Here is a 14,213-nt window from a genome sequence, read left to right as displayed (position 1 = left end):
TTACAGACCCTGTGCTGCCTTTACTGACAGTACACTGCCTGCTTACATTGCTCACTGATCTCCCCGAAGTTTTGTTTTTGTTTTGGTATGTCTAATGATTTTTTATTAGATGTTGTGATGGGCATATTTATACACAGGATTATATTGTATTCTTGCAGTGTTACCCAGCAGTAGCCCAGGCTATTCTGGAACTCCCTCTGTAGACCAGGCGGGACCTTAAACTCTGAGGTCCACTTGCCCCTGCCTCTGGAGTGCTGTGCACCACCATTGCCTGGTTCTTGTTAAGTTTCTTTACTTTAGGACTTAAGTCTGAATTTTCCATCTTTATAATCTGTTAAGCTCTCAGCTTCCTCCTCCCTCTCTTCCTCTTCCTCCTCCTCCTCTTCTTCCTCTTCCTCCTCCTCCCCCTTTTCCTCCTCTTCTTCCTCCTCCTCCTTTTCCTTCTTTTTCTCCTCCTCCCCCTCCCCTCCTTCTCCTCCTCTTCTTTTTCCTCCTCTTCTTCCTCCTCCTTCTTTTCTTCTTCCTTCTCCTGCCCTGTTTTTTCTTTTAGTCAGGGTTTCTCTACATAACCCTGAATACTGGGATGGAATACTTACATACTAGAATATGTAAACCACGCCAGCCTCAAACTCACAGAGCTGTCTCTGCCTTCTAAGTGTTGAGATTAAAGCATGCACCACCAAACTCAGTGTTCTCAGCGTCTTAGTAAAGGCCTTCTGCATCATCTTCGCAATCATGCACTAGGGAGCCCAACACCAGACTTCTGTACTTGTCTCTCTTCAAGACCTTTCACTCTATGGTACCAGGACTCAGTCCCAGACTTAGCAACCCTAAAATGTAATAATCTCTGGCACCTCAGCCCAGAAAGGCTGGTTCCTTGCTTAGAGTCCAATTCATCTCCAGGGAACAGGTGAAAGCCAGGGCTCACTTTGAATATCTCCAGTGTATGAAGGATGTCAGTCCAGCTTTGTGAAATGTCTTCCAAGAGCTGCACCCCTCTCCCATCCTCTTATCTTACAGTTGTTTCTAATGGGAGCAGAAACACAACACTGGCTACTCTGTCATTTTTAATTCTAAAAATCAGAAAAATCCCAGAGTGTTTGCATGTATATCCATCCACATTCCACCTAGAGTTCAGAGTACAAGGCTGAAGGCCAAGCTGGGCATGGTGGCACACACCCAGAATCCCAGCCCTGAGGCTGCTGACAGAGGAGGACTACAGATCCAAGAACAGCCTGAGCTACACAGCAAGACCCTCTCTAAAAGAGTAGAACAACATCTGAAGAGTCCCGAACATTGATCTTTCTTTCTCCACAAACTGGATTTATTCATAACTACAGGGGTTTTGCTCTGTAATTTGAAAAAAAAAACCATTATTAATGTTCCTTCTAGCAAAAACCAAACAAAGTGGATGTTTCCGCTTTCAGTATTTCCACATTTATGTTCTTTGAAAGAGGAACTGACGTAAGTGGACAGCCCAAATCACGTCCTTTGTGATTCACTTCAAAGGCAGCTTGTGTCTTTTCTACCTCTGGTTTATTAGCTTTTCTAGTCTATTGCCCCATCTGGAGTACAGTATGAGAGCAGAGACTACGAAGCCTCCTTATACCTCTCACAGGAGCTAACACATTCTGGAATCCACAACAAATGCCCATGAATTGTCTGTACTGTTCTTGACATTTTCAGTCACACTGCAGTATGTCTCTATTCTGAAGCAAGTTTCAAAGGTGCTGCCACAGGCCTGAGGGAAGAAGGTAGCTTACTTGAGAGTGTCTTTCCTGCTGATGCCCACAGCAAGCTCCTGCAGCTGGCAGGCTAGCTTCTCCAGAAGACTGTGCTCTTCCTCCTTCCTCTGCTCATAGTTCCCCACAGGTGCAGCTTCATCAGCCTGTGAGAGAATAGGGACCTGTTTTACTGGAAAATAGACCCCAGATTCTCTAAATATAGTCAGTGTAAAGGATGACATCAGGGCCAGAGAGATGGCTCAGTGACTAAGAGTGCTTTCTGTTCCAGCAGAAGATACAGGTTAGAGTCTCAGCATGCCTGAGACAGCTCACAGCTGCCTATAAACTCCAGTTCTAAGGAACCTAATGACTTCTTCTGGTCCCTGAGGGAACTGCAGGTATGAGGGGCACATATAGCCAGAAAGGCACACATTCATACCCAAAAAAGCATATTTTTTTTTAAAAAAGAAGCCAGGTATTACGATTCACACTTTAAATCTCTGCACCCAGGAGGCAGAGGCAGGTAGATCACTGTGAGTTTGAGGGCACTCTGGTCTATATGGGACAGCCAGAACTACAGATGAGACCCTGTCTTAAACAAACAAAAAAAAACCAAATGAAACCAACAAATAAATAAATAAATAAATAACAAAAGCTCCAATAAATATTGCAAGGAAACATTGATTACCAATGTAAGAATACATTAACCTTGGAGAAGAAAGAGTTTATAGTTCATTGACTTGGAATTCAAAGTAAATGAAAAATTTTGGCTTTCCTTGTTTCTTTATTATTCATTACAGATTCAGTACGGGACAGATTTAGGTAGTAGAATATTAGGCAGCCCAAAAGACAAGGCAGGCTTGTTCCTAAATTCCAGCATTTACTGGTGAGACAAGATTTCTCCCCCCTTGAAAGCAACCTTTTGTTGTCCTTGGAAGAGGAACAACTAGGTTTTCACTGCTCCTAAGGGGCTGCCCTGCCGCTGACACAAGAGACGAATGTCACTGGAGAGGTCCAGGCTAGACAGATGCTCAGGTGCAGGATCAAGTGTTCAGAACAGGAGGTTCCCACTGTAAATGCTCTGTGGGGCTTTAGTCATGGCCACCATGGAGACCCTGGCTCGTGTTTAAAAGTCCCGGGAAGGACCGTCAAGAGCAAATTCCTGTTCATCTCACTTCTGCAAAGTCACTGATAGGAGAGTTACTGTGGAAGCCAGAGACCTCTTCACCAGGTCCGCTCTCCCCACACATTTTAAATCTAAATTGTAACACACAACTAATTCAATGCAAAAGAAAGGGAAAAAAGCCAAAAAAAACCTAATTGTTCCCAGGTTTCCTGAATCGGTGGTTCTATGTAAAGCAAAAGAGTCTTAGTATCTGAAATCCAGGCTGCTCTGCTTTCAAGTGAAGCTCCATAATAGAGCTATCGGACAATAGTGGTGACTGATTCTGGCCGTACACTTGACACACCTGGTGAAGGGAATCGCCACTGAAGAACTGCCTCCTTAAGATTGGCCTGAGGGCATGCCTGTGGGACATTTTCTTGACTATTAATTCTGCCAGAGGCCCAGTCCTAGGTAGGTGGGCCTGTGTATAAGGCAGGCAGCTGGATGTGAGCCTGAGAGCCGAGAGTGAGCACCAACTCTCTGGTCTCTGCTTCAGTTTTTGTCTCTAGGCTCTTGCCTTGAGTTCTTGCCCTGGCTTCCCTCGGTGATGACTGTAATCTGTGAGCTAAGTAACTTTCCTCCTTGAAGTTGCTTCTGGTCATGGCATTTATCACAGCAACAGAAGCAAATTAAAACAGCAATCCAGAGCTGGCTGTGGCTGGACATGGTCCCTGATGCAAACCCAGGATCTTAGCAGCTGAAATTCATTCCCACTTAAAGTATTTGTGTAAAAGGAAGGAGATTTTTGTGATTTGTCATACTTACTTTGTTTAATTTTTGAAGAGCATTTTTATTTTCATCTACTGCCTGTTTTAACTGGATACATCTAAATTTTAAAAAGATAAAGTATAGGTTAGTTCTCTATTGTCAGAATTAGGCAACACTTTTTACTAAATCATCCACAGTTTCTTGAGTGATAAGGCTAATTGTTTACCAAGAGAATAGTTGGTCACATGAAGACAGCTGAAGGTGTGACTATCGTGAGCAAGAACAAATGACTTTTAGAGATTTGTGACCAGGTCATCAAATCTGGGCTCCTCAGGCCAAGATGCCAGGGTGATTCTGCCTCAGCTATGGAGGTTGACCCTGAGCAGTTTTTACAGTTATTGCCATGAAGACAGCAACTCCACAACTGTCAGGTGCGATGTGCTTTCTTCTAGACCATGCTCATCTACACGGACCTTCTAGCCTCATTACCGCAGACTGCAGCTAGGCACCCGCTCTCCCTTCAAAGACCTCAGATTTCTCACCTGCCCTAAAACATTTGTGTCATCTTCCCACTTTAACATCTAATTTGATTTTCTCATTCATGTCAGCAAACATCTCACAGTGTTACTGTGAAGATGAAGACAAAGTTTGCAGAGTACCAAGCACAAGGCTTAGCACAGAGAACAAACTGCTAGTAGGCTTCCCTCCCCCAAGAGGACTCTGCTCTTTCTCTCCTTCCGATCAGACTGGGGTAGAAAGCAGTGTTTAAAATACATTATGGGAACATTTACTCACTGTTACTTCCACATTATTCTCCATTATTATCTCATCTTGGGGAAAAGGAAAAGAGTAAAAGAGAGATTGAGAGGGTGAGAGCGAGACAGTAAGCAAACAAGAGAGAGGGGAGCGGGCGGGCGGGTGGGCGGCACATGAGCAGCACACTTTACCTTTGGTAAATATCTCTCCTTTTACTTGGTTCCAGAGCACCTGTTAGTTGGCTTTCAGTAACCAAACTATCAACCTACAACAGATGGAGATAGTTTAAAACATTGTGTAAATTGCCCTTTTGCCTTGGGAAACAGAACTTTACTAATTTTCCCACAATATATAATGAACAGCGTTGAATATGGGCAATAAAGTGGAAATTTATAGCAAATACCACTAACTGGATCCTACCCTTAACATCTTATAATGCCTGTTTGATTTATCTATCCATTTTTTTTCCATGAAAAGCATCAATACACTTTCCTCAAATACGCCATCGGCCTCACTAGCTAGAGTTCTCTGTTAAGGTCACACACCGGTGGAGCTGCACAACCCCTGAGGCACACATTTGTTACACTTTAACAGACACTCTTCATAACCCTAAACCTTATCAAGATGGAGGAAACTGCCCCCAAAGGTGACTTTACTCCTAATAAATCCTCACTCCATTCCTCCTGAGATAAAACCAGCTCATTTTTTTCACTACAAGTGAGTTCTTCCCACTCGTGGGAGTTGAGGGGAGTTGGCTAGCATGACTCTGTGTAAGCCTCCTGTGCCTTGTGCTTTTGAGGGATTTCATACTGTATGACTTGGCTTATTTTTCACTACGGATGGGCCAGGACTTTCCTTTGACTGGTGTTCTACAAGCACTCTCCCTTACCTCTGTTAAGTCCCACAGAGGCATGCATTCTTTGGCATTTCTATAGAGTGTGTGGAAAAGGCAGTGTGGGGGAGGGAAGAGGTCAAATGGCACCAGCTTCCTCTTCACTCTTGTAGTTTGGTGCCCACCAAATGCTATTGAAAGTCACTCTCCGGACAGAGGCAGCCATCAAAGGCCTAAGTGAAAGGCGAGTCCTTGGTCCACAGACACCAACATGAAAATCTATTCCAGTGCCTCCTTCAGGTATGGGAACTGGCAAAACTAGCTAACATTATCCACCATGTCCTTTCCAGATGTGGTATTAAAGGGCTCCTCCCTCACCCCTCACCAAGGATACTTTCTTTACAACGGACAGACCATTACAGTAAACCACACCAGATCAAAGTGGCAGCGTTGTGGAGTGCAGTCCCAGCTGATACATCTACAACAAAACTGCACCTGAGGCTCGGGATCCTTGTGGAAGGGGTGATGGGAAGACTGTAAGCGCCAAAGGAACAGGAAGTTTGCTGTGAGACTGTGTCTCCTAGAAATGTTAGAGAAGCTACACTGGTAAAATCTCGACAATACTGCTACTCAAACAAGATTTGAAAACCAGGAGTCACCAAGAGACATGCTAATGTGAAAGAGGTAAAGCTTAGAGACCTCGGCCCTAGAAAGAGAAAGCCAGGCAACTAAGAAATGCTGAGAGCAGAAGAAATAGCCTACCCCAGGGAAGAGCATACCAAATGGTTATCCAACACTAAATGGTCAGCCTTGAAAACATATACATGCAAGTAATGTTACACAGACGGAGCAGGATGTATTTATATATTTAGGAATACACACACACAACGTGGGGATGGAGGAGGGAGTGGCAGCAGTACACGGGAGGATTGGGAAGGAAAGGGAAGGAGTAATTATATTATAATCTAAAAGATAAAAATAGGGCTGAAGAGATGGCTCAGCGGTTAAGCACACTGACTGCTCTTCCAGAGGTCCTGAGTTCAATTCCCAGCAACCACATGGTGGCTCACAGCTATCTGTAATGGGGATCTGATGCCCTCTTCTGGTGTGTCTGAAGACAGCGACAGTGTACCACATACATGAAATAAATAAATCATTTAAAAGATAAAAATAAAAAAGAGAGCTCATGAGCCAATCTGTCTTCAGATCAAATAATCCTGAAAACAATAACTGGTAAGTTTCCCTGCTGAAAGGCTGCACTCCCCAGCTTCCCCTATGGCCTACAGAAGTTATCTGCACCTCTGGAAAGGGTCCAGGCCATCATCTGCTGTAGACATGTTGGTCATCTGCACTTATGGGTGACAAAGATGGCCCTTAGTTGTGACTAACCAAGGTCCCGCCTAAGATCAGACCAAGCCTCTTTCGCTTTCCATTCTCCACAGCTGCTTTATATAACCAATACAGTGATGCAGAAATCTGGAGCGGGAGTCTGAGTCTGCTAGCAGCTCAGGCCCACTCACAGACAAACCTTCCTGGCTCTCATATGCTCCCTGGCCCTAGGCTGAGAGGGAGCAAGCAGGGCCATCTGCTTCTCGCAGGTAGCCTTTTCTTATTTCTCCCTCCCGCCCCCCTTCTCACTGTTCTGTCTCACCCTGACACAGTCTGACTTAGGTAGGCGGCCATGCTGCATTAAACCAGAACATGTATGCAACATAGCAAAATCTTGGGCCAAGGTAACCCCCTGGACCTAATTCAGAGGCACCTAGTTAGGTCTGGGAACTCAATGGCACTTTCTTCTGTCTTGAGACCTGCTTGGTCAACTTTCTAGGTGTGGGAGACTTTCTATGGCTGAGAGAACTACTAGATAAGCCAAAAGCTCTGAGAACCTTCCACTGGCCCTGTGGATTCTCAACCCTGGCACTGTAACAGCTGGGGACACTCTTGCTTTGCAGGTGTGCTCGGTCATTTTGAGGATGCTCTAAGTGATTGGATATTGACCTGTTTCTGTTTTTGTTCCTTATCTACTCCAAATTTTCTGTAGAATTGAAGCCAGTTACCGTGACTCTCCTTTGCCTTTCAGTGCAAATCTGTCTTCAAAATACACTGGATAAATGGCCACTGTAGGCCCAAATTCAGAACTTTTGATTTTTAATATCTCAACTGATTTAAACAATTCCATTTTATGGACTGGCAGTGTGGTTCAAGACCTCCTCCTCCCATAAAACTCACAGCTCACTTAAATATTTTTCAAGGCTCTGGCTTAAAACCATGTCCTGGGCCAAAATGCCCACTGTTTCTGCTGAGCCTCCAAGTTCACATCTTCAGGGACTATTCCTGAGGTAACGAAGAATCCTTTTGCCTTACACTCCCCTCCTCCCCTACTTGTGTGTCTGTCTGTCTAAGGCTGGAAAATCTTGTATCTTTAACAGCTAAGAGGTTGTCTTAGGGTTTTTTGTTTTGTTGTTGTTGTTGTTTTTCTTCCTTCCTTCCTTCCTTCCTTCCTTCCTTCCTTCCTTCCTTCCTTCCTTCCTTTCTTTCTTTTTGAGACAGGGTTTCTTTGTGTAACCCTGGCTGTCCTCTGTAGACCAGGCTAGACTCGAACTCAGAAATCCACCTGCCTCTGCCTCCCAAGTGCTGGGATTAAAGGCGTGCACCACCACTGCCCAGCTTTAGTCAGGGTTTCTTTTCCTGTACAAAACATCATGACCAAGAAGCAAGTTGGGGAGGAAAAGGTTTATTCAGCTTATACTTCCACACTGCTGTTCATCACCAAGGGAAGTCAGAACTGGAACTCACATGGAGTAGGAACCTGGAGGCAAGAGTTGATTCAGAAGCCATGGAGGGATGCTGCTTACTGGATTGCTTCCCCTGGCTTGCTCAGCTTGCTTTCTTATAGAACCCAGGACTACCAGCCCAGGGACGGTATCACCCACAATGCACCCTCCTATTTTTGATCACTGAGAAAATGCCTTACAGCTGGATCTCATGGAGGGGTTTCTTCAAGGGAGGCTCCTTTCTCTGTGATAACTCCACCTTGTGTCAAGCTGACACACAAAACTAGCCAGTACAGAGGTAAAAGGACCCCAATTGTCTGTGCTATCTGCAGCCACACACAAACTGTTTATGGATATGTACATCACTGGGTCAGTCTTACAGAGACTTAAATATTGATAATATTGAATTTTGTTTCATGCTGTTCTATTCTACTAAAAAAGCGTGGCTCATGTCATCAATACTGATTAACGCTTGTTTAAAATCTACAGTGGGAGTACTCCCAAAGCTGCTCTCCAGCTCATGCAGTCCACACCAGTCCCTCTGGAGGACATGCTTTGTTTTGCTATATAAACTTCTTTTTAAGTTTTGTATTTTGCCACTAAGTCTTTTTCCTCAGGACAAGAACTGAAGAGCCCTATGTAACAATAATACATTTATAGATTAGCTTATCTAACCCCCAATACTGATTATTCATTCATATCCAGTTCCTTTTCTTATAAGCATCTCTTCTCTGCCCAAATTTAAAATTATTACAAGTGGTAGATTCCTGGAAATGTAATCAACCAGCCTAGGAGGATCAGTGTTTACTATATCTTGTCAAACTGCCGTCCAGAAAGGCTGTAGCTCATACACTGTAGCTGATACATCACGTCTTCCACGCACTGAGTGTTGTGACTTATTCTGTGTTTGATTACTTTTTGAAATTAACTTTTCTTAAATTACTAATCTTCTGTCGTTGGTTAGTTTATTAAGACTATACGTTGAAAAAAAAAGACTATACGTTGACACCTGTTACACTTTGAGAAAGTGATGAACTTCAAAGGAGAGGGGCGCAGGGCTGGGGTGGATCTGACTATTTTCGATTTGGGCGGGAGGGATGAGGGGTGTTGAGGGTTGGTGAGTCGTTAGACCGAGTTCTTAGTTGACCCGCAAGGCTTTCTGGAGGTTTTATCTATGGCGGTGGCCCGGGTTAGAGCCCGGTCGCCGGGCGCTTGGCTCCTAGTGAGGGGTTGGTGTGTAGGGCCCTCTCCCCCGACCTACCTGCTGCTTCAGCTCCTGACCGCGGCGCCTCAGCGCCTGCAGCGGGTCCCGCGGCCGCCGGGCGAGCATCGGCCTAGCCGCCGCCGGCGGGACCGCGCCGGTTACCAGGGAAACCAAAGCGACGGCTCAGCAAGATGACGCTATCAGCAGGCGCCACTACCCCGCGCCAGGGATTGCGCTAAACCGTCGGTTTAGGCTTTGGGGGAATTTTTTTTCCCCCTCTGGATTCCTAGGGATAGTAGAGGTCCCCGAGAATCCCCGACTACTGCACGTCTCGTAACTAACGCGACCTCACACCATGCGGTGCTCTGTTCTACACAGCTTTCCGAAGCCGGGTCTGCCTAACTAATCTTCAAAATAGTTCTAGCATGGAAAACATTCTTAGCTACGAGTGTTTTCTTGTAGCATTTGTGGGACTCGGTTTCGCTGAACTTTCATCCTGAAGGTGGTTTTATTGTTTGCCTCATTGAGTAGCCCTGAATTTACAGAAATCCGCGGGCCTGTTAATGGTATTAAACGTATGTGCCATCACACTTGGCCCTGAGACGGTTTTAAAATCTTGCCATTTGGGGTATTGCTGAAGTGTCTCTCGAAAAATTTCATGTGGCTCATCCTCACTTCTATGGGGCTGGCTGGTGATTCTGCCTGTGGTGCAAGCCTGTGGGCAAATAGATTTCCCAAGAGCCCCAGTTTTTTGTTCACTCTCAGAAAGGTAGTATTTCCCTTGAGACAACCCTCTAAATCCAATTCCCAAACTCACTCGACAACAAACTTGGATTTAAGAATGATCATGGTCCAAGCTCATCACTGGATAGAGCCGGTATGTTATTGCCAAGGTATCTATTATTGTGACTCTTGGCTCCCAATTTATGGGCGAAGTATCATGTCCATGGAAGACTTTTCTGGTGTGGGAGAGGAGGGTGTTTGGTTTTGGACACAGGATGAGGATCTGAGGTTTGTATTTTACATATCAAAGCAGACCAGGTCTGCAGATTCTCCCAGCATCCCTCAGCCCTTATCTGACAAACCCTGCCCCTAACCTAGAACTTTCCAGTCCAGGTGCTGGGCTGCCCTTTCCCCTGTGGGTCTTCCCTAGGCAATTCAGACATTTGGTCTCTCTCCGGCTCCCTCCCTATCCTCTTTGCCACTTCTCTCTTCCAAGGATGATATCCCTGGCCTTGGTCCTTAAACTCGCTAATCTGGGTTGAATTTGGTCATTTCACTGTTGGAGACATATCTTTTTTTTTTTTTTTTTTTTTTTTTGGTTTTTCGAGACAGGGTTTCTCTGTGTAGTCCTGTAGTCCTGGCTGTCCTGGAATTCACTCTATAGACCAGGCTGGCCTCGAACTCAGAAATCCACCTGCCTCTGCCTCCCAAGTGCTGGGATTAAAGGCGTGCGCCACCACTGCCCAGCTGTTGGAGACATATCTTAACAGAGGGAACTTCATATATTTAAGTATAAAGGTAGAAGAAATGTGGGAATGGTCCACTACAAAGCTAGGGACACACAGAATATACAAACAGGAAGTAGTAGAGAGCAAGATTAGCACGGCATAGGCCAACCTGTTTAGAGATGGATGCCCAGAAGTGACTTATAAAAGGATGAACATATCCGGATGCTGCACTTAAGCAATGAGAAAAGAGGGCTGATTGACATGGCTTTGTGGCTACGATTATTGACTGCTCTTGTTCAGGACGCAGGTCCAGTTCCCAGCATCCACGTGGCAGCTTGTCACTGCCTTATAACTCCAGTTGCAGGGGATCTGACACTTTTCTCTGGCCTCTGCAGGTACCAGGCACCCATGTGGTACACAGACATGCATGCAGGCAACACTCATACTCATAAAATAAAAAAACAAATCATAAAACCAACCAACCAACTAACCAACCAACCAAACCAAAACAGCGCAAATACCCAGTCTTCCAGGAACAGGTCCAGAGGTGGAGCTAGTCCAGCCACAAGTCAAATTAACCCTAAATTTTTAGTTTAAGACAAAATGTACTTCAAGAAACCTACCCCAGCCGGGCAGTGATGGCTCACACCTTTAATCCCAGCATTTGGGAGGTAGAGACAGGCGGATTTCTGAGTTTGAGGCCAGGAGGCCAGCTGGTCTACAGAGTGAGTTCCAGGATAGCCAGGGCTACACAGAGAAACCCTGTCTCGAAAAACCAAAAATAAAAAAACAAAATAAAAAAGAAAAAAGAAAATAAAAAAGAAAAGAAAAAAAAAAAAGAAACCTACCCCAACTAGGCCACAATACATGATGTTGACTACAAAGCTTACCCTACTCTGGGGCTGGAGATGGAACACCTAGGAAAATGCTTATTGCACATGCATGAAGCTCTGGCTTCAAACACCCAGAATCCATGTAAAAACCTGGGGTGGGACAAGGTAATCATACTAGTGTGGAAGAGTTTGGATTCCCAGAACCCACAGTGGAAATGGCAGTCCCTAGGACAAACTTGGGGTCTACACCTACATATACAGTGTGACATGTGCACTCATACACATGTGGACATACATTCAGTACACACACTACATATACACGAAGAAAAAAATGGTGGAGAACAGTCTAGGAAGGCACCTGGCCCTGAGCTCTGGTCCCCACACAACTGCCCACCATTACCACCCACAGGCAGCTAAGAACCCTATTCTACCTCAGAGACCTTCAGCTAGTTCTCAGTAAGGGATGCTGACTAGAAAGCTCCAGCCAACTGGAGCCTAGACAGGATGACAGTCTAGAAACCAGCATTTCAGGCCTTTGCTGGATTCATAGAATAAGAACAAAGTCAGAAATAAGGCTCAATATTCCTAGGAAAATGGGCCATGGTGTTTTCCTGAAGAACAAACTGATTTTCTTAAAAATGAGGACAATGCTCAGTAATGCATCTTATAAACAAACACCCAGGACTTTGGGACTTGATATGACTGGCTTTATCTTTAAGCTTACTCAACGGGTTTTCTTCCACGTGTATATTCCATTATACCACTTTTTTTTTTTAAGTTTTCTACTTTCTATAGTCTTCAAAGTGCAAATAGCTTGCATTTGTAATGCTTAATTCAGGCATTTGACACAGCTCCTAGCTTTTCTAAATATGTCTAGAAAAATGACTCATAGTGGTTCCTTGATCAGATCTGTCTCCAGGCTGTACCAAGGATGTGACATTCCATCAGAAAGTCTCTGCTTTCAGGCTCCAAATCTCTTACTGCAGCAAACTGAATGGTAGGCAAACCACTGCTTTCCTTTGTGAGGAGAAAAAAGATTCAAAGACGCTTAATTTTTTTATTTTAAAAATAAATTCATAAACTGCAAGAAATGATTTCTTTCCAGTGCTTTATATCCATCTTCGACAAGCTGTTAAAAAACAGAAAGAGAAAAAAAATCAACAACACACTATCTTTAACTTCGAATTTCTGCGCTGTGATGGCAAACCATGAGCTGAGAAGAAAACTAGAGCACTGAAGAATAACTATGATGGCCGGGCGGTGGTGGCGCACGCCTTTAATCCCAGCACTTGGGAGGCAGAGGCAGGCGGATTTCTGAGTTCGAGGCCAGCCTGGTCTACAGAGTGAGTTCCAGGACAGCCAGAACTACACTACACAGAGAAACCCTGTCTCGAAAAACAAAACAAAACAAAACTATGATGAAATGTAAAGCTCCTGACATCCACGCTAAAAAGCCACTGTGGATCTATAAAAATGAATGTGGGGGCTGGGGCGTGAAATACCTCCCTCCCCCATTTCGAAATTAAATGTTAAGGTGCAATTGCATCGCACGTGGTAAAACCCTCAGCAAAATAAGCTGTTAATACCTGAGAGTAAGTTGTTAGAGAAGACAAAACTATTTTCTTTCTGAGATCTGGAAGCAAGCCACATTCTTGCAAGCCATGCAAAGACGACCCGAGGCTCACCGGCCTGTGGTCGCGCCGCTCCCACCATCCTGGCTGCGTTGGGGCTTGGGGAGTGAGAACCCGGCGGGCTCGAGCTGCAGCGCGTGCTCAGGCCAGGTCCAGCTTTTTCTGAGTTGTCGCCAGCTTGTCCTGCAGCCTCCGCTTCCTCCAGTCCAGGTAACGCCTTCGCAAGCGATTTGCTTGCCAGCCCAGGACCACTCCAGAGGCGAAAGCCACTAGCACGGACACCTGCAGCGTCCTCTCAGACACGTCCGCCATTGCAATCGCTCAGCACGTAAGAGTGAGCTACGGGGTGGCGTGAGGATCAAATGCCACAGCGCTTGTTTGAGGCCTACACTGAGCCTGCGCAAGGAAAGGACGCAGTGTTCCCTGGCTCTTAGGTCAGGAGGCTGTGATGAAAGATGGTCTTGGTTTCTGAATAGACTCCTCATTTCTACTACATTTCTTGTTTGACATTAGTCAGATATTCACTTGCATCATACCTGAAGTGGTGTCATCTACTACTGTTCGTTTTTCTTTAAAAAAAGATTTACTTATTTTATTTATATGAGTACACTGTAGCTATCTTCAGACACACCAGAAGAGGCCATAGGATCCCATTACAGATGCTTGTGAGCCATCATGTGGTTGCTGGGAATTGAACTCAGGATCTCTGGAAGAGCAGTCAGAGCTCCTAACTACTGAGCCATCTCTCCAGTCCCCATTTTTCTTATCTAAGTTTTCTGGTAACTCGATTTTAAAATAAGCAAATAGAGAAAAAAATTAATAACACTTGAACAAATTTAGATGAAATTGCCTTAAATTGAATAAAGTGAAGTTGTCAGACCAATGACCTTTAAGTAATTAAAAGAGAGCATCCAATATACTTAGCCATGAGAGAAATTGCAATCCAAACTACTTTTTCTCACCTTTACCAGAACATCTATCACTAACAAGAGACAAAAATGTCAGTGAGCAAAGAGGAATTCTTTATGCATTGTTGGAAATGCATCCTAGTATGGCCATTGTGGAAATCAGTATGGTGGACTCACAAAGAGAGAGAGAGAGAGGGAGAGGGAGAGGGAGAGGGAGAGGGAGAGGG

General features: G+C 44.8%; 1 protein-coding gene and 1 long non-coding RNA gene across 5 annotated transcripts in view; both read right to left on the bottom strand.

Annotated features, from left to right (window-relative positions):
- Positions 1-9,317, bottom strand: part of Nphp1 (nephrocystin 1) — a 45,036-nt gene extending 35,719 nt beyond the window's left edge. For all 4 annotated transcript variants that reach the window (XM_028754607.1, XM_028754614.1, XM_028754625.1 and 1 more), the window contains exons 1-4: positions 9,221-9,317; positions 4,545-4,618; positions 3,655-3,715; positions 1,764-1,888 (exon numbers count right to left, since the gene is read on the bottom strand). In XM_028754607.1, the coding sequence (XP_028610440.1) occupies positions 1,764-1,888; positions 3,655-3,715; positions 4,545-4,618; positions 9,221-9,289 (329 nt within the window). In that variant the 5' untranslated portion in view covers positions 9,290-9,317. The remainder of the gene's footprint in view (positions 1-1,763; positions 1,889-3,654; positions 3,716-4,544; positions 4,619-9,220) is intronic.
- Positions 9,318-12,490: 3,173 nt separating this feature from the next.
- LOC114612109 lies at positions 12,491-13,406 on the bottom strand. Its single transcript, XR_003709936.1, has 2 exons — positions 13,034-13,406; positions 12,491-12,576 (listed from the first exon to the last, which is right to left on the bottom strand). It is a non-coding gene; the product is annotated as an uncharacterized LOC114612109 (long non-coding RNA).
- Between the last annotated feature and the right edge of the window lie 807 nt (positions 13,407-14,213).

The sequence above is a fragment of the Grammomys surdaster genome, unplaced genomic scaffold (genome assembly GCF_004785775.1).
Source record: "Grammomys surdaster isolate TR1022 unplaced genomic scaffold, NIH_TR_1.0 129, whole genome shotgun sequence".
Classification (NCBI taxonomy): domain Eukaryota; kingdom Metazoa; phylum Chordata; class Mammalia; order Rodentia; family Muridae; genus Grammomys; species Grammomys surdaster.
This window is presented reverse-complemented; position numbering and strand designations above follow the sequence as displayed.